Source organism: Hyaloscypha bicolor (genome assembly GCF_002865645.1).
Source record: "Hyaloscypha bicolor E unplaced genomic scaffold K444scaffold_124, whole genome shotgun sequence".
NCBI classification, from domain to species: domain Eukaryota; kingdom Fungi; phylum Ascomycota; class Leotiomycetes; order Helotiales; family Hyaloscyphaceae; genus Hyaloscypha; species Hyaloscypha bicolor.
Genome location: NW_020194626.1, coordinates 612,543 through 637,877, shown reverse-complemented (window position 1 = coordinate 637,877; position 25,335 = coordinate 612,543). Strand labels below are relative to the sequence as shown.

The 25,335-nt window shown below is 50.5% G+C and overlaps 8 protein-coding genes across 8 annotated transcripts; 4 read left to right on the top strand and 4 right to left on the bottom strand.

Annotated features, from left to right (window-relative positions):
- Positions 1–493: 493 nt before the first annotated feature.
- Positions 494–2,515, bottom strand: K444DRAFT_79155 (aldolase). The gene is made up of 2 exons (XM_024888721.1): positions 2,420–2,515; positions 494–2,365 (listed from the first exon to the last, which is right to left on the bottom strand). Exon 2 carries the CDS (start codon positions 2,085–2,087, stop codon positions 939–941), a length of 1,149 nt encoding a protein of 382 aa, XP_024732677.1. The 5' UTR covers positions 2,088–2,365; positions 2,420–2,515; the 3' UTR covers positions 494–938.
- On the bottom strand, positions 2,413–3,719 carry K444DRAFT_694934 (uncharacterized protein; the record flags this gene model as incomplete). The annotated part of the gene is made up of 2 exons (XM_024887877.1): positions 2,413–3,540; positions 3,635–3,719. 2 exons carry the CDS (start codon positions 3,717–3,719, stop codon positions 2,891–2,893), a joined length of 735 nt encoding a protein of 244 aa, XP_024732676.1. The 3' UTR covers positions 2,413–2,890.
- Positions 3,720–6,644: 2,925 nt separating this feature from the next.
- Positions 6,645–9,445, top strand: K444DRAFT_645464 (amidase signature enzyme; the record flags this gene model as incomplete). Its single annotated transcript, XM_024885089.1, has 8 exons — positions 6,645–6,665; positions 7,329–7,557; positions 7,605–7,703; positions 7,791–7,961; positions 8,012–8,047; positions 8,082–8,599; positions 8,706–8,904; positions 9,357–9,445. The coding sequence occupies 8 exons, from the start codon at positions 6,645–6,647 to the stop codon at positions 9,443–9,445; spliced, it is 1,362 nt and encodes a 453-aa protein (XP_024732675.1).
- Positions 9,446–9,464: 19 nt separating this feature from the next.
- Positions 9,465–10,021, top strand: K444DRAFT_79070 (uncharacterized protein). Its single transcript, XM_024888720.1, has one exon. The coding sequence runs from the start codon at positions 9,616–9,618 to the stop codon at positions 9,892–9,894; it is 279 nt and encodes a 92-aa protein (XP_024732674.1). The 5' UTR covers positions 9,465–9,615; the 3' UTR covers positions 9,895–10,021.
- Positions 10,022–11,269: 1,248 nt separating this feature from the next.
- K444DRAFT_536746 (MFS general substrate transporter) lies at positions 11,270–12,834 on the top strand (the record flags this gene model as incomplete). The annotated part of the gene is made up of 4 exons (XM_024875404.1): positions 11,270–11,646; positions 11,693–12,169; positions 12,218–12,380; positions 12,412–12,834. The coding sequence occupies 4 exons, from the start codon at positions 11,270–11,272 to the stop codon at positions 12,832–12,834; spliced, it is 1,440 nt and encodes a 479-aa protein (XP_024732673.1).
- A 1,002-nt stretch (positions 12,835–13,836) lies between these two features.
- K444DRAFT_537020 (general substrate transporter) lies at positions 13,837–15,775 on the bottom strand (the record flags this gene model as incomplete). Its single annotated transcript, XM_024875431.1, has 7 exons — positions 13,837–14,043; positions 14,101–14,511; positions 14,564–15,006; positions 15,058–15,204; positions 15,275–15,378; positions 15,429–15,554; positions 15,612–15,775. 7 exons carry the CDS (start codon positions 15,773–15,775, stop codon positions 13,837–13,839), a joined length of 1,602 nt encoding a protein of 533 aa, XP_024732672.1.
- Positions 15,776–18,993: 3,218 nt separating this feature from the next.
- Positions 18,994–19,426, top strand: K444DRAFT_79023 (uncharacterized protein). Its single transcript, XM_024888719.1, has one exon. It carries the CDS (start codon positions 19,141–19,143, stop codon positions 19,378–19,380), a length of 240 nt encoding a protein of 79 aa, XP_024732671.1. The 5' UTR covers positions 18,994–19,140; the 3' UTR covers positions 19,381–19,426.
- Positions 19,427–21,212: 1,786 nt separating this feature from the next.
- Positions 21,213–25,008, bottom strand: K444DRAFT_595776 (nitrite reductase-like protein). Its single transcript, XM_024878404.1, has 4 exons — positions 24,644–25,008; positions 24,427–24,577; positions 22,371–24,370; positions 21,213–22,314 (listed from the first exon to the last, which is right to left on the bottom strand). The coding sequence occupies exons 1-4, from the start codon at positions 24,802–24,804 to the stop codon at positions 21,297–21,299; spliced, it is 3,330 nt and encodes a 1,109-aa protein (XP_024732670.1). The 5' UTR covers positions 24,805–25,008; the 3' UTR covers positions 21,213–21,296.
- Between the last annotated feature and the right edge of the window lie 327 nt (positions 25,009–25,335).

The window sequence follows — 25,335 nt, the reverse complement described above, 5'->3', positions numbered from 1 at the left end:
CTGTGGTATTAGCACGTCGAATTCATTGCATGGCCGAAGGAATGCAATCCGACCGATAACTGTCGGATGAGGCGTTCCCCACACTCAATGCTGTTGGTCACCGACGCAAGTTTGACTCTGATTATTCATTAGGTGCCTGGACTGGATTCTCATCAGCTCGGCAGATTAGTAATTTGGGTGAATGGTAACCACCAGCCTGCTGTTTTGTGGTTTTGCTTCTGACGTTTTTGCCAATGTCTTCAATTTTAGCATTAAAGTGGGCCTCTCCTGTGATACACAACCACCACTTCCTTTCCCCTCGAACATCTGATGATGAGACCAGAATGTCTCACTAGTGACTCACAGAACCGGATTTCCAACATGCACGGAGAGCTGGACTTCCAATATGCACGGAAATCTTCTTCCCATCATATGTTTCACATTTGGATGCAACTGTCCTTTAAGGGATGGCTCTCGTGCCACGTTGACAACCTAGTCACGTCGCGTCTCCCAAGTGTATGTGGAAGGAATTGAAAATGGTAGAGTAAGTGTATGCAGCTGTGAAGCTTTTTGATTTCTTATCTAATGGTTCTAATCTTTTAATCGATTAAGACTTTTGACTTTGTCCGAGTGGCTTTTCGTGTGCGTGTGCAGCGTATTTTGAGGGAGAAGTATTGCCGAAAGCAAAGGAAAAAAGCAGAAAAATCAGGGCAGCGGTATTACAGATATTCCACGCAACAGACGCAACGCAACGTAAAGAGACGTGGGGTTTGGTATCTTCGGACTCGCATCACCAGTCATGCTGCAGACACCTGGTCACTTCGCACCACGGGCTAGACCCAAACGCCACCAAAGTAAAACGGCCGTCAAATAACCTTTGTGCGTATGACAGTTGCCCGCCCCCGTCCAGATTGCCGTCGGTCGTATTAATATTTTTCGGCCCAGGTCCATCTACAAGCTTACAAGCTCTTCTCCAGCGCGTAGAGCTCCCTGAAACCCTCCTTCCATCTCGCGCTCTGGTCGTCGGTTGGGCGTGGCAGCGGGCTGCGGCCATATCCCCCATAGCCCAACCAGCTCTCCATGCCGGCCTTGGTGCTCACAATGCCACCCTGAATAGCTGTCCAATCGCCCCTCGCAACCACCTCCTGGATCTTCTGCGCCTCGGAAATCTTGCCTTCACGGTACAGACGGAGGATCTCCAAGCAGGACTTTGGTGCGATGTTTGCCAGCCCAGCCAAGATACCGTGGCCGCCACCGATTAGACTCTGCAATGCGAAATCTGCACTACCACCCAGAACCAGGAACGGAGGCGCAGTACTCGATGACTGCGGCTTGGCAGATTTTGTGGCCGCCACAATTCTGTTCAACTTCCCGGTATTGCCGCATGTCAATTTCACACCTACAATATTCGGATGTGCTGAAAGTTGGATGATGACATCAGACGAGAGATCCATGCCGGAGACGGCTCCGGGGTAATTATAGATCACGAGGGGAATTGGCGACTGATCTGCGACTGCGTGGAAGAATTCGATGACGCTCGCAGCGGATGGAGAGAAGAGAGGTGCATAATATGCAGGCGGGAGGACCAATGCGTAGTCACCACCAGCCGTATATGCCTCTCGACAGTGTATGATCGTTTCTCGGACGGATTGGGCGCCGCATCCCACGAGGACAGGCAGGTGGGAAAAGCCGGCCGAGTTGAGTGCCGAACGGGTGGTGGCGGTGACAGTTTGGCGCTCGGCGTGGGTGAGGTGCACGGCCTCGCCATTGGAGCCTTGTGTGGTGAGCCCGGTGACGCCGACCTGCGCCAGGCGAATCGCATGCGTGGCAATCGTTTCTTTATCGAGGTCTTCCGTTACTGGATCGAAGAAACAGACAGTCGGGACGTACACCCCAGGTACCAATGGGCGGGCCATATGGTCGTCGACGTCCAATGAGTTGCTCGAGAAGGACGACGAGAGGGAGTCGTTCAGCGGAGACTCGGAGTAGATGCTGTTGCTGTTGCTACTAAAGTTTCGTAGTCCGGAACTGGCGGTTGGGCGGAATGCTATGTTGAAGCCGTGAGTAAAGCTCCCCGCAGGTGATGGTGCGTCGTTGTGGGGAGACATGTTGGAGAAGGAAGGTAGGAGGAAGCCGGAAAATAAAGTAGTCGACGGGATCAGCCAAGTGAATGGAGAGGAGGGAGGAAGGCAAGAAGGTGAGATAGTCCGAGGAGAATTGAGGCCTGAGACGGCTTTTATGTTGACCAATGTCTGAATTGAGATTGGAGAAAGATAAAAGAAACGTGGGAATTGGGAAAAGGTAAAGGGGGAGGTGGTATCGAGGCCGAGGAGGCGGCGTGTGTCTTAGTCCAATTTTTCTTCTGGGGAGGAAGTTTGGACGGGGGCTGTGTTAAGTATTATTTTGTATGTTCCTGAGGTGGCGCTGGCAGATTCCTTACCTCGGGGTGTGATTTGATGATGCCGGGGAGATTCAGGCGTGGTAAGGGTGCTGCGTGCTGTGACGGCACTCAGCGTTGTACCTAGGACATTTTCACCCCCACGCGACGTTTTTTGCAAGTGACCATATCTTGGCCTCGTGGCTCGGCTTGCTCTGCGTGGCTGGACCTGGTTCAGCCTGGGATCTCAACGGGCGTCGGCCAACTCGAGGTGCAGACAAGGTTGACTTGGAATTGTGGAGTTGATACTATATTCGTGAGTAACAAGTATCGTGAGATTCGCTGGGGGCCTGCTGGGACTAGATCAACCGCTGCAGGCTCTTCATATCAGTGTGATCATCAGCAGCGTTGCAAGTGCATAGCAGGAGAAGTGTTGTCAACCTGGCTCTGCCAGTGCAGAGCAATACTTGGCCTTCCAACGCCGTGCTGCGAAAGGGATGGGTTGACAAGATCATCAGGAGGCCAAGTATGACCTCACCCCGGCGTTTCGTGGCGCCTGCTACCCCTTTCCCCAGCAAGTCGCCCATTGTTCCCTTCTGCAAGCATCTGGATCTTGCTTATTCCCAGGCGCCTGGAATGCAGCAGGCCCAGGGCGTTCGAACCCTGCCCGGGAAAAGCAAAAAAGAGGCTCAAGCTGCCCTCAGGCTCTTCACCGTTCTTCGCAGCAGCAGCTGAGGGCGAGCCGTTGCTCCCCCAGGCCGCCCGATCACTGGCTGCAATGCAAACGCCGCCCTCGTGTGGGCGGGGACGAAGTGCTGAGGAGAGACAGTCGCTGGACGTCGTGGTTGGCGAAAGGAGAGGGTGTGTAGTCTGCTGATGCAGCGCGATATGATTCATGACCAAATTGCGGAGTCGTGCTCGCTTACCATGGCCACTCAACCTTCCCCAGTTGGGCGACACCGGAAGCACACTAGGCTGCTGATCACCCTCACGTTCCTCATTGCAGTTTAGGTATCCAGGTTCACGGTCTTGGTAGCATTTGGGCGCTGCCAGGCCTGCCAGGCCTGCGTGCCATGAGCGTGGGGTGGACGACGGGGGGGCGCCCACCGCACCGCCAATCAGGGCCGTGAAGACCCCGGCAGGGGGAGCACAGCTGCACCAGGGGCTGCATCTGGCGGAGAAGGCTGAAGGCCGCAAGGGCCTCAGTCACCGATGGTCACGAGGATGGCCAGAAATCCGCTCAAGGGCGACAAGCCTGCCAGCCTGGACCCGTTTTACATAACCACGATGCAGCGGATGCAGAGGCGCTGCCGGCAACAGGCCATTTCGCCAATTGTGGCTCTATGCCTCCTTTCCACGTCATGTAGGCATACCCGATTGATACAGGCTCGTCAATGCGTCAGGGTGACAGCCCCGGCGGAAGATCTTATGTACGTTGGGCATTCCTCTTTGCAGATTTCCGCGGTCCCACCCCTGCGCGCCACCGTGCCTCGCCGTTCTCGTCGTCCGGCTCTCCGAGATGTCGGGGGGGATGGCGAATGCGAGGGCAGTGAGGGACTAACGAGCGATATCCAGCGTGGTCTGCGTAGTCTGCGTAGTCTGCGTAGTCTGCGTGGTCTGCGTGGTCTGCGTGGTCTGCATGGTCTGCGTGGGGTGGGCGTTTCCCGGTCCAGTGCACCCGGTGAAGGAAGGCTATCTTTCAGGTTCTGGAACGACGAAGAACGTCTGAAGGTTTTGGCCTTAAGGTTTAAGAAAAGCGGCCCACCGATCAGATCTGCGCGCAGCTGTCCTCCCTTGAGCCAATCTTGTTTTCTCCACATGCAAGATCCGTTCCTGAAACGCTCGTTGGCTCCCCCACGTCTCCAAGGATTGCAGTCTTCATCCCGGGCCCCGGCCGTCCACGGATTGCACGGACCTTGTCCCATCCCGGCGCCGACCCCATGCCCGAACGAGTTTCCGACGACGAGGAAAAGCCAGAAGCCAAATCCCCGCCACGTTGAGTTGCACCACATTCCCTCCGACCACGAAACCGGCTATTGGGAGACAGAGGTCCGCGTGGTTGCCTCGTTGTTCGATTGCCGTGCCGTGCCCGGCATCTGCACACTGCAGTCAGAACCGTCTGGGGCTACTCGGTCCGCGTCTTGCATTCGGGCATCGTCAAGTTGGAGTTCAACTGGCGTGCCGCAACCTCGCAGCTCAAGGCCCCACTTCCTTACCATGGTCTTCGTAGGTTCGTTGTTTTCGAGGGTGGTGTTTCACTGGCAGCGGCTGAGCTCCGATCCAGTCAAAAAGCTTTCCCCATATTCCGGCCCTCTGTCGGCGAGTCAGGCAACATTGCGTGAGGGGTGTACCCCTCTTCCCTTGCCCATCGCATTCGCAGTCAGCCATGCAAAGAGGACCGTCACCACCCTCTTCTATTGAGAAATCGCATTTCTCAATATCTATTGGCTCGTCTATGTAATGCAAGGCATCTCTCGACAAAACGGGCTTTGGGCGATGTCAGCTGTCAGATATTTCCGTTTCGGGCCGTCCTAAGACGGAAATACTCCTCGAGACCCTTCGCAAACGGAACCCCAAGCATAGCACAAGAGGGAGGTCAAGACTCCTCGGCCAACCTGCCTCCGATAGCACCCGGAACGGGTGTTCAGGTGTTTGCGAGTAATGCTTGGCTTCGGAGTCGCCACACCCTCAGCAAGGCTAAAATTATCAACACACCCACACACGCAACCCTCTTTACCCCCCCCCTCTACCACCTTTTGGCGTGGCGCAGTGCCACCCCTTCCGCTCCCCTCTCTGCAGCTCATATTCATGGACTTTCATAGGACCCATTAACCGATGTGGCACGACGTGCATCCCTCGGAACCTGGATCGACAGCCATGCTGCACTAAGACTCCGTTCTGGAAATGTGGAGAAGTGTGGAGAAGTTACCTGTACTTCTGGATTGTCCGTGGGGGTTACAATTCGGGTTATGTATGTCTGTCGTGGCCCTCGTTGAGCAGAACTGCTCGGGAACACTTGTCCAGGTCAGCTTGGCACACGTCTCCATTCCACCCTTACTTCTTATTCCCGAATCTCGTTATGAGAGTGGAATTTCAGTAACCCCAGTGGCACCACGTCTTCTGAAAGAGGGCAACAATTCCCTCAAGCCTGGCGAGACAAGACAGGGAGCGAACGCCCGCAACGCAATATTGCGCTTAGCTGTCCCCCCTTCCCTCCCATCCCCATACAGCAGCACCCATCACTGCCGATCCTGATCTGGGCAGAGGAGGTTTGAATCCAAAAAAAACCGCTCCCTTTTTGTGTCTCTTGCTTTTTCATAAGCTTTCTTTAAAGATTTTTCGGGGGATGATATAGTCCAGACTTCGAGAATGTTTAGTCACCTGATTGGTTAAGGGCTAAGACACTGTCTGAACGATTACTGTGTCAAGCATCCCCAACACTTTTTGAATCTTTCTTCTAAGCTGTCTATGCTAGTTCCAGAATATAGTCTACGCTCATGATGGCTCACCAACTGCCATCCAATGAACTTCACTGCCATTTCGGCTATATCGGGACGGAAGCGAGGGAGGCATGCGGACCGAAGACCTCAATTCTCCAACAACATGCCATCCCACTTGACCCCGAATCACAGAGCATGGCTAACCGGGATCAGGCTAAAGCTAACCCGCGATCTCTACCCTCCATCTTCCCCCCCTCAACAAGACGGGAATAATATCCGGGAAAGTTTTCGCCGATATTAGGCCTTCCATCACAAACCGAGCACAGCATGTGTTAGGACCAGCATCTTCGCAATCCATTCTGCAGGTCCACGGACCCCGTCTCCGCCTTTCCCCTGCTCATCCATGTTACCGAGAATCTGATCTCAACAAGTTTGGTTGGGATCCCCTGGTTTCGCCACTCTGTGCTGATACTCCCCACGCAGAGCGTGGGGGTGGAGCAAGCAAGTGTTTATCGAGTTCTGCAATGTCAAATTATGACAGCAGGGTAAGGCAGGGGTTTTTCCGTTGTTTGTTACTGTTAGGTCCATTAGGAGATGAAGGGCAGAAAGGGTTACGTAACTTGGATCAGGGGGTAGGTTGTCTTTCCCCTATTGCATTGGTTGTAGGCCCTGCCCTTGTGGAGATGTGGCACGTCGAGAACGTTCCTACTTCTTTTCATGTGATAGGAGTGTTGTGTGGGTCGATGTTTCCCAAGAGCGTTGACAAGTTATTGAAGTTGGAAATCGAAGCTGCTTGTCTTGCAGCCAAGAAGCCGCGGCATCTGACTAAACAAGAGCTGAGGAGGACAATGGATGGAACGAGGAATAATGTATTGTGATTCAAGGACAGGCTTAGGAGTAACTCAGAGACAGTATGCACATACCTCGAAGTATCCTTTCGGATGTAGATGTGGAGAATGAGCCACCATGAAAGAAAAAGGGGGTGGTTTTCGAAATCCAGGAAGGAAAAAATGAAACCTAATTGGAACATGAGATGATTGTCGAAGTGGCTGATCCTAATTGCAACTTGTAACCAAGAATTGAGGCTTCTAGGAAGGTACGGTTCTGGAAAGAAGAATTTTTTCCGACTGTAAACTGTGTTGGGCTCGGGTCAGGACGGGAAGCAAACAATCTTGAATAGAGATGAAGTTGCAGATTCTAGACCCACATCACGATCTGCTTAGAAATAATCCCTCGAATTTTGGAGTCGTGTTCTGTAAACTCTAGAAACTCGATCTTAAAACTATAGCTCATTCCTGTGTTAGGAGGACATCAGGGTACATTCGCTTATATAATGCTTACATAACAATGTTCAACGACTTCCCTGTGCTCCCGATTTTGCCAGTTCACTTTCACTACAGCAAATAGCCCATAGTGAATATTGAGCTTATCGGAAGGCGATAGTACTCGATACACAATTGCCGAGATGTGGGAAATTGAGTTTTCGCCCTCCCAATCTTGCTTTTATCTTGTATTCAACTAACAACCTAAAGGGCTCTTGGTTATGCTTGGCGGGCATTGGCTTGCTCCCTCTTGTTGCCATTGCCTCGAATACCGCCTCTGAACCCTTCGACAGCAGGGAGGCAACCATTGACGGCGTGTATAATACATTGTTCTCTGGTATCACCGCCTGTCGCGATGTGGTTTCGTCCTTTCTTTCCCGAATTGAAGCTTTCAGCCCAGCGATCAATTCCATCATCAGTCTTCACCCCAATGCATTGAGTACAAACCCCCTCCAACTTGGCAGCTAATCTACTATAATATTCTAGCTATTGCAGATGACATGGATGCCAGGATCTCTACTGGCAATGTCACTAGCTCTCTCTTCTGCATCCCAGTCCTATTTAGGATAATTATGATATTCAGGGGTTACCAACCACCGGAGGATATCTCGATTTGGCCAACAACAAGCCCACAGTCGATGCCGCTGCAGTGGCGGCTTTAAAAAAATGCAGGAGCAATCATCTTGGGAAAGACAAACCTTCATGAACTGGCGCTTGAGGGACTCACGGTGTCATCTCTGGGTGGCCAGATCATCAACCCCTACGACTTTACGAGAACCCCGGGGGGTAGTAGTGGTGGTACTGGGGCTGCAATTGCATCGAGTTTTGCAGTTTTTGGCACAGGTAAGTACGGTGTGATGGCTAGATAGAGTTTCTTAGCTGACTAGGAATAGGTTCAGATACGGTAAATTCCCTACGAAGTCCAGCCAGTGCGAACAGTCTCTTCGCTTTCCGACCGACGAGAGGCCTTAATATCGCGCGCTGGCATTATTCCTGTCTCCTACACGCAAGATGCTATCGGCCCAATTGCAAGGAATGTCAAGGATTTGGCGGTTGCATTGACTGTGATGGCTTCCACTGGTTTCGATCCCCTCGACAACACCACAGGTCTGCGCCCTCCTTCGCTGTTTGGAACCGGCTATGCCAAGGACGTAATAGGAGGAAGTTTGCAAGGCCTCAGATTTGGCTTGCTCGAGGGAATGTTCAACTGGACTCCCTCCTACGAAACCACGCCCGCCAACGATGTTATGAATTACATGATCTCGGTACTTCAAAAAGCTGGAGTTGTGATCGTCCCAATTACTGAAACTCTGTACAACTGCACTGAGCTATCGTCCTCGATGGATGTTCAAGCCTCAGAAATTCGGGAGAGCATGGACGCTTATCTTCAGATGCATTCTCTCAACGGCTCTTCTCCTTCGCCATTTAGACGACTTTACAGCAGTGGAAAGTTTCTTGCCATCCCCAATCTGTACAGTTTTGTCGAAAAGGCTCTCGAATCATCTACGAGCAATTCTTCTTATGCCCCACCAAAGCTCGCCATTCAAAATCTGACAACAGCTTTGGCGAGTACATTTTCCACCCAAGAAATTAGATGCCATCATCTACCCAGAGCAGAAGAACCTCGCTGTGAAGATCGGTTCTCCTTCTCAAATTGGGCGGAATGGAATTCTTGCAGCTTTGACGGGATTCCCTGTCGTCACTGTCCCAGCGGATTTCTCTCCTCCCACAGATCATGCGCCCATTGGAGTGCCCATCGGGATGGAGATCCTGGGTCTCCCTTGGAGTGAGAGCGTGCCTCCGTACTCGGTACCAGTCATTATTCAACAGCCTTTCAAGCCGTGCATGTCCTTCTTTGAGCACACTACTTGCGTTACATTAAGAAATTTCATTTTATACAGAGACCTCTGGCTGTCAAGTTCGCCATAATACCGCTTGGTTTGTGTCGTTGAACTAATGGCTATGAGGTATGCTCTCCCATAGAAACGACAAGTCAGTGATGAGCCCTACGAGGACTAGTTTCTAGGTGCTTCGGTACTTCTTTTGCCCTTTTTTTGACTCAATGTTCGACCGGTCGTGGTTTGAAGGGCAATTGTTTGTGAAGCATCTCGCTTGACCCCTTCGGTACACCTGTTCAGCCGACAGCCGTATTTTGTTGAAGTCTTTGATGGCTGTCGTGGCGACTTGGGAGGCATAGGATTATTCTTGGGGGATACAGGGCTGTACTTGGGTGGATAGGACTGTCTAAAGCTGGCATGAAAGGTCTGCTAAGTTCAAGGATTGCTTCCTTCAGGCCGGTGACTGCTCCTCCATCCACCGATCCATAACCTCATTAAGCAAATCCTGAAGTTGCTTTCCTTCCTCAAGCCAGAACCTCTTGAATTGCTCTGCATCAGAATGCTCATTTTCCATACCATGGGTTTCAAAGTGTGTGTGTTTGGCTTTACTGGTGCTTGGTCCTGATTTGCTCGGTCTACTTGAGGGCTTTCCGTCTTTGATGACCGTTCGAGATGCCCTTGGTTCGTTTGTTGCTGTCTCGGCCATTCTATTTGCCAGTCTTCCTCTGCCTCGTCTGATGCTAGCGAGCTTCGTCGTTGACTTCTTGGCAATTGTTTTTGGTGTATTCTTAGCTGTCTTCCTGGAAGCAGGCAGATTTGTTGGGCGCTTCGTTGGACTGACAGATGCTGCTGGAGAGTATGGCTTTAGAGATGATGGCTGGGGGTCTTCTATGGTGACTTTTTCTTCGCCCTCGATTTATGCTCAGTTGTTCTTGTAGAAGGCGGCACACTTATTCCACGTTTTGGTGGACTGATTGATGCTGGGGGGAGGGGGGATTTGTGTTCTTCGGAGAAGCTGATTGCGGGGTCTCTGTCGTTGACTCTTGTCCTTCACAAAGTTGACAGGAGGAATTGTTTTTCCGGAAACGTGGGTTGAAGGGTCTCCTTCGCTGCCGTTTCACCTCAGCAATTGTTTTTGGTGTATGTAATTGTTATCTTCATGGTATCCATTGTCGTTGTGCGCTTTGGCGAACTAGCAGACTTGACTGATGAACGTGGCTTGACTGGGGAAGCTGGCGGAGGCTGAGGGCTTTCGGACATCACTACCCCGTGATCGCAGAGTTCGGATACGCGCCGTTACTTTCGTCGCCTCAGATTCGGTGCTAACTTTTAGCCCGGGCATGATTTCTTGTGAAAGAAAATAGATGTAAATTCTTGCTCTCAAAAATTGAGAATTGAAATTAAAATCGGAGAGCACCAGTCCGCAAAGAGAGGTCCTTATGGGAAGTATGAGATTGTACATTCCTGAGCTTGACAACAACACTGTTGCTGGGGAATGCGTTGCGACGGGGCAGGATCAAGAACTCCAATATATTATTGGTTCATCTTAACAACTTGGGTACATTCAAACAATATCAAGGAGATACGAAGATTCTCCATGGATTTGTAACCCTGGTCTGAAATTGCAATTTCCACAAACGATTACCATAGTAATCATTGACAAGCCAAAGGTTCAAATAAAATATCCAGCATTGTACAGATCGACTGTTGAACAATCGGGGTGAGAGCTTGGGAACTCTAGTTTCTGCAGCCCAGTGTACAGTTTACTTGGGGTATGGGAAACAAAATTCAAACATCTCTACTCGCGGGAACTGTGAAACGGATACGAATTCAGAGGTTGAAGCAGTGGGTGGGCCTTGCCCTTGCGCTTTGAGTCTACGATCTTCATCCCCTCCTGAACAGGCCCCCCCGTCCCCGCACCTTTGATTGGCTTTGCGAAGCTGTGCACTGCATGCATGCGGCGCAAAAGTTATCAGATGGTGGCTAAAGAAGGAAATTTATAGTGATGGTGGGGGAAATTTTTCGTTAGGTAACACCTTCAACGCCAATCGCGACGCCTCAGTGACTCCCCAATACGCGGAAACCGGCGATCAGGGAAAAGCTTGTTGAACCTCTCTTCAGGATGGGTTAGACGCGCAAGCCACTGTGCCGCTGTGGCAAGCATGACAATATCCTCAACCTTCACTGTGCTCTCCCCTTTCCAATTTTCAACAAAGAACGCAGGTTTGTGAATCCTTCAGGTGGCTCCGTTGAACTCGGCGACAATCTCGACCACAGCACCGGAACCGCGAAGACCTTCGTCTATTAACCACAATGGCAACCAAGTACCTTGTCAAGGTCCTGGAGGAGCTTGGCCTGGTGTCCCTCTACTCGTCCACCATCGACACTAAGCTCCTCTGCATCCAACGATTCGTCCGTCTCTTTGCGTATGGCGCCTCGACGCTCATATTGGTGGCATACCTCAGTGCCTTGGGTATCTCGGAAACAAAGATTGGTCTCTTCATGACCCTCACGCTCGTTGGAGATGTCTGTATCAGCTTCCTGTTGACCCTGTTTGCGGATGCCTTGGGGAGGAAAGCTATTCTTACTCTAGGAGCAGCATTGATGGTCATTGCTGGCACAATGTTTGCTTTGTTTGGAAACTATTGGATCCTGCTCGTTGCCGCCATTGTTGGCGTCATTAGTCCAAGGTAATGCTCTTCAATCAACGTCTGCATTCTTCTAACGATGGAACAGTGGCAATGAAATAGGACCCTTTCGAGCTATTGAGGAGTCGACCCTCGCACAACTCACCCCCGCAGCAAATCGTGGAGACATATATGCTTGGTATTCCTTGATTGGCACAGCTGGGTCTGCATGTGGGATGATGATATGCGGATGGTTGCTCAACCATATGACAAAAAATCTGGGTTATGATGAGGTCGCAGCATATAGGACTGTCTTTTGGGGATATGCTGTTGTTGGAATCATCAAGTTCTGTCTGGCACTGGCACTCAGCAAAGCATGCGAAGCAGAGAAGAAACAAGCGCCGCCTGTAGCAGATCCAGAAACGGCACCTCTACTTGGAGACGGTGCTGAGGATGAGGAACCTAAGAAGAAGCAATCGAGGTTGCTAGCTCTTTTGCCGGAAATCAGCAAGGAGAGTAGGATTATTGTGGTCAATCTTTGCATTCTGTTCGCGCTAGATGCCTTTGCATCTGGTCTTGCGCCTCTGTAAGTACTTGCCCATGCAACCACTGATCAGTTGCTGACCGTAACTAGCTCCTGGGTGATCTGGTTCTTCAAGAAGAAGTTCGACCTCAAAGACGGAATGCTTGGTTCCCTTTTTTTCACTACTAGCATCATTGCCGCAGCTTCAATGCTTGTAGCTTCGTCAATTGCAAAACGATTCGGCAATATCAAGGTACGTACCGCGTCCCGCTGTGTCATCAACAACAGGGCTAAACTACCCTTAGACCATGGTGTTTACTCACCTCCCGTCCGCCATCTTCCTCGCGCTCATCCCCATTCCAAACTCTTTGCCCTTCGCGACTCTCTTCATCGTCCTCCGCTCTTGCACACAATCCATGGACGTCGCCCCTCGCTCCGCTTTCCTCGCGGCAGTTGTCCTCCCACACGAACGAACCGCAATAATGGGCGCCATCAACGTCGTCAAGACCTCTGCTCAGAGTCTCGGACCAACTATAACTGGTATACTAGCCAATCACAACTTGTTTTGGGTAGCGTTCGTGACGGCCGGATCGTTGAAGGCAACGTATGACTTGGGTATGCTGGCTGTGTTCGCAGGGCATAAGACAAGAGAGGAGAGGGACGAAGAACAGAGACAAGTTGAAGAGGATGAGTTGTTGAGAGAGAGCGAGGATCCTAATGAGCGGTAGGGTGAAAATGGAAACTCGAGGCTGCTGCAAGTGCTACATGATATTCAGTTGTTCAGGATACCCTCGTTCTATATGATTTGGACATGTTGGCGCAAGTTGCTTATGTAAAGACCAAAAAAATGCAGGTTTTTATCAAATCAAGTGAACCTCTTGACTTCGCCATGATCTGCTGTTGCTCCCCGAGGACATTTCTAACCTCAAGAACACCTCGCAAGTGCTGTTTCATACTCATACGCTGTTCACCAAGACATGTCACTCCCGAAATAAGATCAACATCGACTTCCTCCCTCCGTTCCTCAGCCGGTTAAATGCAACCCAAACTCTTCATCTTCCCTTTATTCCAAAAATGATAAGGGACAACGAACGTTCACTTCATCCATCAATAGTCAAAATCGCTCAACCAAATATTCCCTAGCTCTGGCCCCATAGAAACGCACCACTATACATCAATAGTCGGGTTCTTTAATATGTGTCACGAGATGAAAGAGCTAATGGTCTTCTAGATCAGGTGCTCTGCATGTCGACGTCCCATACTCTTCAAGGGGTCAGCTGAGAAACGACGTCCATCCTCTCTTACAGCTGGCACACACTATTCCTCCCTATTGCAAACCGCCAAACTTTATCTCGAGGGATACACCTCAGTCATGTTATCTTTATTTGAGGCGCGGCTTATCCGGGAGAAACGTTGGGCCGTAGATTATTTATATTGTGGCTTTTGTGGCTGGAAGACGTGCCGTGGGGCTGCATTACTTGATCGCCAAGTTTTTCAACGACAGACTTAATTTGCACGTCACTTTCACTTGCGAAAAAGGAGGCGAACAATGTTTGGGATGCAAAGAGATGTTATTAAAGCATTCCCTTTACAGGACTTGCTAGGTAAATGTTTGAACTGAGCGAGAGAGCTTGACTCAAAACAACGCGCAATGAAGCACGCAACGACAAATTTTCGCGAAGTAAGCAATGGCGGCGATCGAAACGCCTGCCGGAATAGATTCGACGAGTTTAGGCGGTGGAGGTGTTTATCTCCACGGCCCGCTTCTCGTCCAGAGGTCCATGCTCTGCCTGCGTCTCCTTCTCGACCTGGTTCATGTCCAAGTGTGCAACCTCAGCGTTCTCTCCGTCGAAGATCTTAGCCAGTTCCTCAAGAGTTGGTCCTCGAGTCTCAACGTAGAAGAAGTAGACGAATGCGAGTTCGATGAAGATCCAGACCTGCAAGGTGTTAATAAAAAAAAACACTAGGCTCGGTTAAAAAAGGTTAGGGCTTACGGTGTAGAATGCAATGAAGCCGTATTGCGGGTGGACATTTTCCCAAGCGATTGGGTTGGTCTGGTTGCCAAGTACCAACGCAGCTTGGACAGTCAAGTTCATGATCATGAGTCCCTTCGCTCTCAATTTGTAAGGGAGAATCTCGAGCGCGTATGCGACGAGAAGACCGGACCATGCGAGTGAGTAGAAAACGCCGAAGAGCCAGACGAAGGCAACCTGCGGATATCCTGCGGATTTCACTGCAGTCTTGTTACTTTGCTCGAACTTCGCAGCAGTAATAGTCCATGCCAAAAACATCAAACACATTCCGGTGGTCGCAGTCAGGAAGAGTGGTCGTCGTCCCACGCGATCAACGAGGAAAGCACAGCTGACACTGACAACCAAACTGAGCAATGTTTGGCCTCCGTTGAGCTGCCAAATGTGATTAGCGAAATAAACAGAATATAGATTTGGGAGAACTTACGGGAATCTTCTTGCTTTGCTCTGTAATGCCCATGCTGTTATAGATAAGATTGATGTAGTTGGAGAACAGAGCGTTTCCAGAGTACTGGGAAATGACACCAAGGGAGACGAGGAGAGCCAACCTGTATCGGTTGCCCTTGGTTCTCATGAAATCCAGGTAGCTGCTAGTCTTCTTGTATTCGAATTCGAGTCTCAGGGTTTCCTTGATTTCGCGGAACTCGAAGGCAACTGTTGCGTTTTGCTTGTCACCATTGGCGTGGTAATAGGCGAGGATAGTCTCGGCCTCTTCATAACGCTCCTTGGAGATGAGCCAACGAGGAGATTCTGGGACCCAGTAGATGAATGTGAGTTGAATCAGGGCAGGCATGCATTGGAGAAGTGCGAGAGTTCTCCATGACCAATCGTTGGGGATTGTGGAGGTGGCCCAAGCGATCCAGGCGACGACTAGACACAAGTCAGTCTCACCCCGCAGCTCTAATGGATAACCAAACTTACAAAGTGCACCCAAATTCCAGAGACAGTTGTAGATGGCGGTGACTCGGCCACGATGTTGGGGATGGCAAAGCTCAGTAAGTAAAACGGGGGAGGACATTTGAGCCAAGGAGTTGCCGAAACCAAGGATGAATCGACCAGCGACATACACTAGTTGGTTGTTAGCATTAATCGTCGAAACATTGCCACAACCACCCCCCGGGCACCAAATTATACTTACTTCCGTAGCCGTTGGCAAAAGTTCCGATCAAACCACCGAGAATCATGAAGATACCACCAACAGCAATAGGAGTTCTACGCCCCCACCAATCTGCCATATAAGGTCTATCTGGCAATTAGTGCCCATCTGTTGTATGAAGTGAGGTGCAACCTACACGAGAGGGAAAGAGATCAAGGAACCAATTTGGTAAACGGAGTTCATGAAACCCAATTTACTTCCTGTGGGAGTGCCAAAATAAGTTTGCCATAGTGTAATATTTTGAGAGGTGTTCAACATCATTCTATTTCCAAATATTAGTTTTGAGACCTTTCAAGATAGGGAGATGGAGGAAACGTACCCATCGTAACCGGTGGTTGCGGACGCAACACAGAGAACGGCACACCAAAAGTAAAGCTTTCGCAAACCTGGGTCAGAGTGCCAGGTTACCTTCTCAAACTCAGGGGCCTCAGCCTGCGCGGCCTCCAACGCCGCATCGTGGGTTGCAACACCGATAGCGACCATCTTGTCAAGAATCAATTGACTGTTGATGGAATTGCGGATTGCTCTTCCTTGTTCGTGAGAAGCTCAACTTCGACAAAGATGATAAGAATTCGAGCTCTTCAGATGAGAGACAGGACCATGGCACTCTTAAAGGAATCCGATGTGAGAATAACCGTATGCTGAGGGTCGTTTACCCGGCTAGCGGCGGCAGGATAAAGAGGAGCTTACTGCACATCGTCTCGTGGGTGTAACGCTCGTCGTCTGTCCCTTTCCGGACCGTATATGGGATCAAACAGGTAGACCAAGGATCTAGAATTTGGTCGAGAGGGCCAATAAATATATTCAAGGCGGAGTGACTGACTAACAATTTCGAGGTTGCGGACAAACAAGATCGACCCAAAACCATGGTCTGAGAAATATTAGCCAGATATTCGTGGTCATTTCGGAATGGGAGCATCATGTGTTAGAAACAGGGGCTCGGCTTCGCTTCTGGCATGAGAGCCCTGACGCTCCATTGGGCAGTTCCATGTACAAACCCCGCGTGGGTAGAAACCGGGTGTGGGGAAGACTTTTTTGGCCTGCTCCAGCTCGGGAGACAGGGCTAATCTTTCAGGCAAAACGGCCAGCTCTTCCTGTTAAATAGGATAAATTCCCGGAGGCCACGCAGGGCGTCTGATGTGGGGCCATGCTTGTCAACGAGCCACTTTAGATTTGTGGCGTGAAGGTGCCAGATGTTGTTGTGTTTGGCGATGGATAGGTTGGCGGGCGGCGAGACGGAACGAACTCCCCGCTCGGAATCCACCACCATTACGGAGGCGGAATATTTACGGACTCTGTAGCGGGCGGGACGCTGGGCACGCATGGCAATATGCCAACACTAGGATGGAACTCAGGCCCTGTAAAAAAAAAACTGCACAAGAAGGCGATCTTCTCCTGGGTTGTCGAGGCCCGAGGGCTAGTGTCGAGACGCGAGAGTCGATAACCGTCGTTGGACGCGAGACTTGGCTGCGGCTGCTGTTGGCTGTGGGAAACTGCATACAGTAGTACTCTGCTCCATCTCCAGTCGTAAATTTACTTTCCCTTCCGCTGAAGAGCAAGTCCCACCACAGCTCGATCTGATTCCCCCTCAATCTGGCCCAACGTTGGAATCTAAGTTTCCTGTTTAATAGGGCTGAGAGAGACTGGCTCTAAGTGATGCGGTCCCTGTTGTATTGTCTAAAACTTATCTCCAACGATGTATCTACACCTTGGGCCGGTGAGTATTAATTTGAATTCTTTGGCCGGATATTGCTGTTTCAGGGGTTGCGCGACATACGGAGGAATCATGGATCTTGAGATTCAAGCCAAGCGATATGCAGCGTGGCTCGAGCGGCCGCTAGCCTCAAAATAGGGGGAGTACCACGTGATTGCACAATCATGTGATTATCTGAACACTCCAAAAGGGAAAAACTCCCTTGATCAGATGCTAATATACGACCCGGACATCGCCCAAGGACAATTTATAACCCGCGTTGGGACACGATGGTAATTAGGGATATTTGAACCGTAGCCGGGGAGGATCCCTTGAACATCGCTCTCCAGGTGAGTCTCCACGCGGGTTATCCCCATATTTGCCGAGTACTCCCTACAGGGGTCTTTAAATGTTACAACCTACAGGTGGAAATAAATGTTAATTGTCACCTGTTTACAGGGGTTTTATCGGCGAACTAGCTAGAATCTCAGGGTGGTCTGACCAATCACCTGTCTTGATTTCAGCCTTTATCGCTGTATGCAGTTAAATACATACTGGTTAACATTTAAAGCACCCTGTACGTAGTAACCAGTATTTAACTGCATATGGTAAGAAAGACTATTAAGACAAGTGATTGGTCAGACCACCCTGTAATTCTAGCTGGTTCGCCGGTTGAAACCCTGTAATCAGGTGTCAATTAACATTTAAAGGAGCCGGTAGGGTGTAGACGTCCAGAAATCAGCCAGCCTTGGATACGACCGAGCATACGAAGTGGCGATGCTTAATGACCGGATCGAGAGATTGGTTGGCCGTCCGAACTTTTTTTTGGCAATGAGCTATTGCCACACGCATCCACTTCTTCTCGAATACGGCATTGATCTGGGCTGGCCCCCATGCCTGATACCAGGACTCTCGCCTCCAGATCTCACTGATTCGCTCCTGACAGGGAAAACTCGCATCGGTGTGCGGCGTGCCATCAAGCACCTAGCCATGCAGGAGGTCCAATGCCGTACGGTCAAAGGGATCCCAGAGGGCATCTCGACGCGCCTAAGCGCGCCAGCGGCGCCGATGAGTCCCAAGGATGGCACGTGGCACCTTGCCTTCTTGGACTCCTGCCAAGTCGATGGCCAAGCTCTCGCTGAAGACGGGACGAGCCTCCAGATCAGAACAGTCAGAAGGTTAAGCGGCGTCTCGCCTGGATCCCTCCTCATGAGCAAACGCTCCTTTTGACATCAATGCAGTCTGACAGTTGTCTCCACCAGGGGCATTCCTGACCGATCCTGATGGGTTTGCATTTGCAGCGTTGTCTGGCCTTGAGCGCGCTATTATTTTCTAGGGTCCTTACTTAGCGGTGGCGTCCACCCTGCATTCGCGATTCCGCCATAACCTTAAAACAGAAACCTAGCCTTGGCTAGTGCTGGACAGTTGACTCCCAAAAGTCGCTCTTGCTCCCTCCTCCATGCATGCAAACCGTTTCGTCTTAAGCCAAAGCTCCATCGTTATCCCATTGACCATTCTTCTTGAAACTCGAAGGACTGGAACAACGTTTTCGCTTTCACAGATGCTATGCAGCCTCGTATCCCCATCCGGCCTTACGAGTAAAAGTCACGGACTCAGACCATTCCAAATCCAGTCACCACCACTCCACAGCTTCAACTCCCGGCCCGGGCCTCCATTTCCACGAATCGCACACATTTCCACCAGCGTGCCCTTGGGCCGCGGTATTCAACGCGCCTTGAGCTTTCCGCCAGCCAAGCAAGACCTGCCAAGTGCAAATGTATGGCAGTCACAAGTTCAGGCCAGTGCTCTCTCGTCAGACCAAACAAGACTGTCGGCCCGTTTGTGGCGCCCAGCCACTTGATCTTGCGATCCCGTTTTGTGAGGGGAAGACGCCACACGATGGATGCGGCTTCTCCCGCTGATTGGCTGTGTGGACGTCGAGGGATTCGGGGAGGATGAATGCCTGAGAAAGAAAGGGATCGATAACCATATTGGGCCAGACTTTAATGTGGAATTCGGTGCATGCCGTGAAAGGTGAGGAGAGAAATGAGCTGATTTTTTTCTGGTTATAAGCGGTTCAGGAGGCTTGCATTCGAGTGCAGCGCCAGCTGTCCAGCCCGTAGTTTTGGAATGGAGTGTCGGGAGCATTTTCCGAATGGCTTCAAGATGTTGCCTCGCATTGACAACATGCCACCTTTGCCAAGTCTTTTCTCGTCATTTTATCCCTTCCAAATTGTTGTCCAAGGTGTGGGTTGTTGGGGCGTCTTCCATGAGTTCCATCCCGACTCGCGAGCGGTGTTATCCTGATTTCATGGACTTTTTGCCGTGGACCCATCTCCATGGCAATAGCGCTGCACCTGGAAGAACAATTATCCCCGGTAGAGAGATATTATGAAAACATCTTGTGCTGTTGCTCCAATTTTTGGACTGACTGTTCTCGCTCTAGGATCAAATACTGTTCAAGTAATATATGTTCAGTGCCGATCCCCTAGAGAATGGTTGGCATCGGTTTTTACCCATACCACCTCCTTGGTAAGAGGTTCAGATATTTCCTTGCAACTTTTTTGAGTACCGGCATATTCGAAGCCCCCGGTTCTACAAGTAGCATAAACCAAGGCCCCGGTAGCAACAATCGAGACGGAGACGTCTGCATAACCCAAGCATCCTAGTAAGTACCAATGTACTCGGAGGGATTATAACGGCTTCTTTCACCATCGAACCTTCCACGAACCAAATGACAAAGCACCAAGAACAACAATTATAACACAGACTTCTCCCACAGCCCAACCTTGCACAACAATGTACCAAGGTACTTGAATCAACTATGATGAGTCCTTCCACCGTCATCCCATTAAAATATACGTTCCAAAGTACCGGAAAGAGCCATGATCACGGAAACTTCTCCCACCTCTCAGCAATCGGCAAGAACAACTTAAAACGCAAGCAGCCATTCTCCCTCTTTTCTCGACCCATCTTGCCTTCCATTCCTCACACCAATACTCTTCACCGCATCATATCCCCACACAACCTACTGTCCACGCTACGGAGAGATATACCTCCCGAGCCCACAGTTTCCCCACTTGGACTTGCAATACTGTAAAAACAACCCGCACTAGCAGAAAAACGTGTCTAGCCTTTAAGTCTGAAAAGTCCACGCACTCCAAGCCCCCACCTGTTGCCCAAGTCCAAGCCTTCAAATGGGAAATCATGCCTCCGCCAAGAAGGCATCTATACTGCCTCTATACTCCATGGCCTTGCTCCTCCCTCCTCAAAAAGAAGATCTAGCAAGCAGACTCTCCACTGACAATAATAGACAAACAATCCGACCAAACAAGTGGGCATAGCTTTGCACAGCAGATCCATAAGCGCCTCGTTTCCCAACCTTAAGTCGTTGAACTTCATCAGACGGAAGAAACCCAAAAGCCCTCACCTTTACTGCATGCCAATGCTGATGATATGGCCATGGCTCGTCTGTATAGCTTCCGCCAAATTCCGAATACCATCTCCTATCCGTCACCTTCCGCCGTGGATCCAAGCTAGCACTGGCAGATAGTGTGGATTCGAGGCGGAGAGATGTGCGAATGGTGCTACTTTCCACCATCCGCACACCTGGTTGTTATCTATAAATCTTCCTATGCCGAGTATCCGAGATCGACTTGAGGTGACGAAGAGGGGGTACTGTTGCTCGAAGCCGTTTGAGGGATTCGGGGGAGGAGGTGGACGTGCGATTGCGTAGCTAAAGTAAGTGACGAAAAGGAAGCTCGAATTGCTAAATCCGAGAGCTTTGTGATTGACAGAGGTGACATGGCATGCAATGAAAGAATAGCTCTAACCTTGGCGTGAAAGAGAGATATCGATAATTCATATGTAAACTTAGTTGCGGCCTGGAAGATACTGAGTGCTGATGTTTGAAATGACGTCTCCGGAAATGTACTCCATGGCCGTTTCGGTGCGTTTGCTAGAATTGTTGAGTTTCTTCATACATCTTCCGAAAGTTTCCAACCATCTCATTTAAGCATTGAGGCGACGATCTCGTTGAGTCAGGAAAGTATTCAGTCGATCTTGATATGAGTAGGGAGTTGAAGGCGACAACGTCAAGTGTGGGCACACAACACGCTTGGTGGGACGAGAAACGTTGCTCACGCGTCTCGCTTGGCGTCCTGGAATGCGGGCAAATTTATGCCGAGACCCTCCCCCTTAAACCCCCTTTAACATAATAATAACATTGACATTGACAATATTTCATTTTCATTTCTATATACAGTGCCTCTAAAAGGAATGCTAAAACTCCGAACCAGGTTTATAAACAATTCACCAGTCAATGGTAGTGCCGTTCGGTCCACCAGCAGCAACAGCTTTCTTTGCCTCGAATGGTTTTCTTCCTCTCATCCCAACACCATTCGGACCAAGTCTCCGGTCAAGTTTTTCAAATGGTCCCTCACCACTCTCCCCCTTCTTCACCATCCACTTCTTGGTCCCCAGGACGCCATCTAACTCATGAACCGGCGGTAACTTCAAATACACCATTCCATCCTCCCTCTCCTCAACCGGGAACGTCGCAATACTCAAGTCCTCATCATTCTGACACCGCCCTGCTTGCTCGCCATTCAACTCAAAGTTCCTTTTATGGTTCGGACATGAGACCCAAAGCTTATCGTTCGAGTCCCCGATGAGTCCATCAGAGAGCACGAACGATCTCTTGTGGGGACACATCTGCTGACTCGCCAGCCACTTGCCTTTAACCCTGAACACCGCAAGCTGTGTATCGCCCCTCTTAATCGTCGCCGAGATCCCATTCGGTGCCTCATCTGCACCTTTGAAATGGCTTGCCTCAATGATAGGCTGCCAGGTAAGCGACGTCCACTTCGTGTTCCTGAAATCCTCCTTCACGCTCTCCTTAGCCCAATACACGGGTCTCGTCTGTCCTCTATCTTCCTCAAGCTCCATATTTTGCAGAGTGTCCGAAGTGTTGTCGAATTGGGCGAACTTCTTGCGGATCTCAGGGTCGCGGATAGCTTCGGCCCACTCGTCGAAGAAAGTGCCGACTAGCTCTTCCATTTGTGCTTCCAGTGAGGCGCAGATCCCGAGCTTGTCTTGGAGGATTACTTCGCGCAGGTATTTGATACCACCGGGGAGGTTTTCAAGCCAGCGTGCCGTCCGTTGAAGCTTGTCGGCTGTGCGGATGTAGAACATTAGGTAGCGGTCTAGGATAGGAACTACGTCGTCTGGGGGCACGTCTTTGGCGAGGAGCTCGCTGTGTTTTGGTGAGGCGCCGCCGTTGCCGCCGACGAAGATGTTGAAGCCTTTCTCTGTTGCTATCAGACCAAAACTAATACAATATTAGCAATGTTCGGGTTCCTATTGGTCATTGGTTGGGGTACTTACTCCTTGTTTTGAGCTTCAGCGCATTCTCGTACACAACCACTGACACCTCCTTTCATCTTATGTGGACTTCGGATACTCTTATATCTCTCCTCCAATCTTACAGCCATTCCCACGCTGTCCCCAATGCCATATCGACACCAAGTTGTCCCTACACAACTCTTCACCGTTCGAAGTGATTTGGCATAGGCGTGACCGCTTTCAAATCCACCTTCAATGAGCTCGCTCCAGATAGCAATGAGGTCCTGCTTCTGAGCACCAAACATATCGATTCTCTGTCCACCAGTGATCTTCGTATACAAGTTGTACTTCTTAGCCACATTTCCAAGGACAATGAGTTTGTCCGGCGTGATCTCTCCAGCACTCACTCGAGGAATGACCGAAAATGTACCATTTCTTTGAATATTGCCCAAGAACCGATCATTTGTTTCCTGCAGACCATGGAGAGGCTTGTCCATGATGTGCTTGTTATATAGTGTTGAGAAAATCGACCCAATACTCGGCTTGCACGCCTCACAGCCTTGACTCGTGGGATCATTCCCGGCTTCCTTCATCACCTCTGCCAGAGTCTTCAACTTCTTGACTGAGATGATGTTGTAGAGATCTGCTCGCGAGTAGTTGAAGTGGGGGCACATGTGGTTCTTGACCTCTTGGCCCATGGACTTCATGGTGGAGTTGAAGATGCTGGTGACGAGGGGCATACAGCCACCGCAGCCGGTTCCGGCCTTTGTGCATGACTTGACGTCGCCGATTGACTTGCAGGTGCCGTCTTTCACCGTATTGACCACATCTCCTTTTGTGACGTTGTGGCAGGAGCAGATTTGTGTATCGTCCTCCAGGTCGTCTCCTCCATCATCCCCTTCTTTGCTGGCCCCAAGGATAAATTGACTTGGTGGAACATCGAGCAGCTTCTGGTTCTTGACCATTGGAACCAGCTTCACGTAGTCTTTCGTATCACCGATCATCATTCCACCCAGAAGATATTTTCCATCCACAGTGAACAGGTACTTCTTGTATACTGCTTGGAATGGATCCTTGTACGTCAAAGCCTTGACTGGAGGCGGTGCCGGACCATCTGTCAATTTCCTCAACGCATCAAGACTACCCTCCTTTCGACCAGCTCGAATGGGAAGATGTTTCGGGCCATCTCTATCCGCGAAGAAGTCCCCAAAACTTGCAACTTCCACACCAAGCAGCTTCAACTTGGTACTGAGATCCGGTCTCTTGAACTTCCGATACGAGTGGACCTTGGCTTGCGTAAGGTTGAAAGAAAGAACTTCCGCCATCTCAATACCAGGAGCAATCAGACCGAACGTCTGATTCTCCCAACTCGCGCACTCTCCGATGGCATATATGTCCTCCTTACTCGTGCGTAAATCCTCACCAACGACGATCCCACCCCCTCGATCCGCACACTTAATCCCGGCCCTTCTTGCCAGCTCATCCCTCGCCTTGATCCCAATAGCAAAGCAAATCGTCGAGCATTCCATTTTCTCCCCATCCTCAAACACCACCCCCTTAACAGCATTCTCCTCCGTAACCTCAATCTTGCCCACCCTCTTACTAAGTAAAACGTCCAACCCCAAACCCCTAACCTGCTCAACGACAAGGCCACCAGCATCGCCATCCAACTGTCTACTCAACACCCACCGATTCCTCTCAATCAGCTTAACCTTCTCGAAAGCTTCTAGATCTATCATCGCTTTTGCAGCTTCGAGACCTAGAAGTCCTCCGCCTACGACTACGCCAACTGTGCCTTTCTTTTGTGCTGAGTAGCCGATGAGTTTTTGCAGGTCTTCGATGGTGCGGTAGACGAAGACGCCTGCGGCATCGTGGCCTGGTGTGTGTCGTGGGAGAAGCGCATCAGAGCCAGTTGCTAGCACGAGGATGTCGTAGGGAACTGTCTCGCCGGATGAGCAGGAGACGAGCTTGTGCTCGGGATGGATTTCAGTGACTTTGGTGTTGAGGTGATAGTTTAGAGAGCCTGGTGGGCAGGCAGAGTACTGCGAAGCTGTCAGTCAAGTCCCTCGAGCCCATTGAAATTGGAAAGAAAACCCACCCATTCTTTAGGATTGAGATATAGATTTTCGACTTTCCGGTGTTGGAAGAAAGATGTGAGGCCAACGCGGTTGTATGCCAAATGTCCCTCGTCCCCAATGACAATAATATCATATTCCCTCCTCTTCGCATCGAGCTTTATTAATTTTTCTCTGTGCCCGCCATTAGCATAAAGTCCTCATAACGGATTGGAAATTGGTGGTGAAAGAAAGACTCACATAAAACTTATCCCCACCATCCCCAATCCCACAATGACAACCTTCTTCCTCTGCCCACCATGACTCTCATTCTCAGAACCCTTCACACCACCATGCCCCCCTTCAACGGGCCCAGGTTTGATCTCCTCACCAGGAACTTGAGGCTGCAAATTGCTCGACATGGTGACTGTACCAATATCTTACGCACGATCACTCACTCACCCAGAATTCTCCAGTCAATTAAGAAGAGAAGGAAGAGGAGGAAGAAGGGGAAGGGACAGAGACAGAAGCGAGTTTGAAGAGAAAGAGAGAAAGGGCAACCTAGCCAGACTCTAACAGTAGCATGCTACATTCATCGACCGTCCCGTTCGAAGCCAGCGACTCCGGAAGATGCCCACCCAAATCCACGGAAAAGTAGCTCACGCTGCAATGGCGCATCACCACACTCTTCCATCCAATCACGAGCGAAACATTAGCTGCTGCACCGTCCGGAGAAGCAGATCTCTCATCGTGGGCTGCATCGAGCAGCTAGCTTATCGCACCGAGGAAATACTCTTATCACCAGAAAATCGACGAGCAAGAAGGAAGGAGGCTATCGGCGGGCGTGTTGATAAGGATAGGTTGCGGGCTGTGATTGGCTGGTGGAGAGTTGAGGGATGGTGATTGGCGAATGGCTGCGTGGGGCTAGAGGTTGGCGGAGATGCTAAATTCGA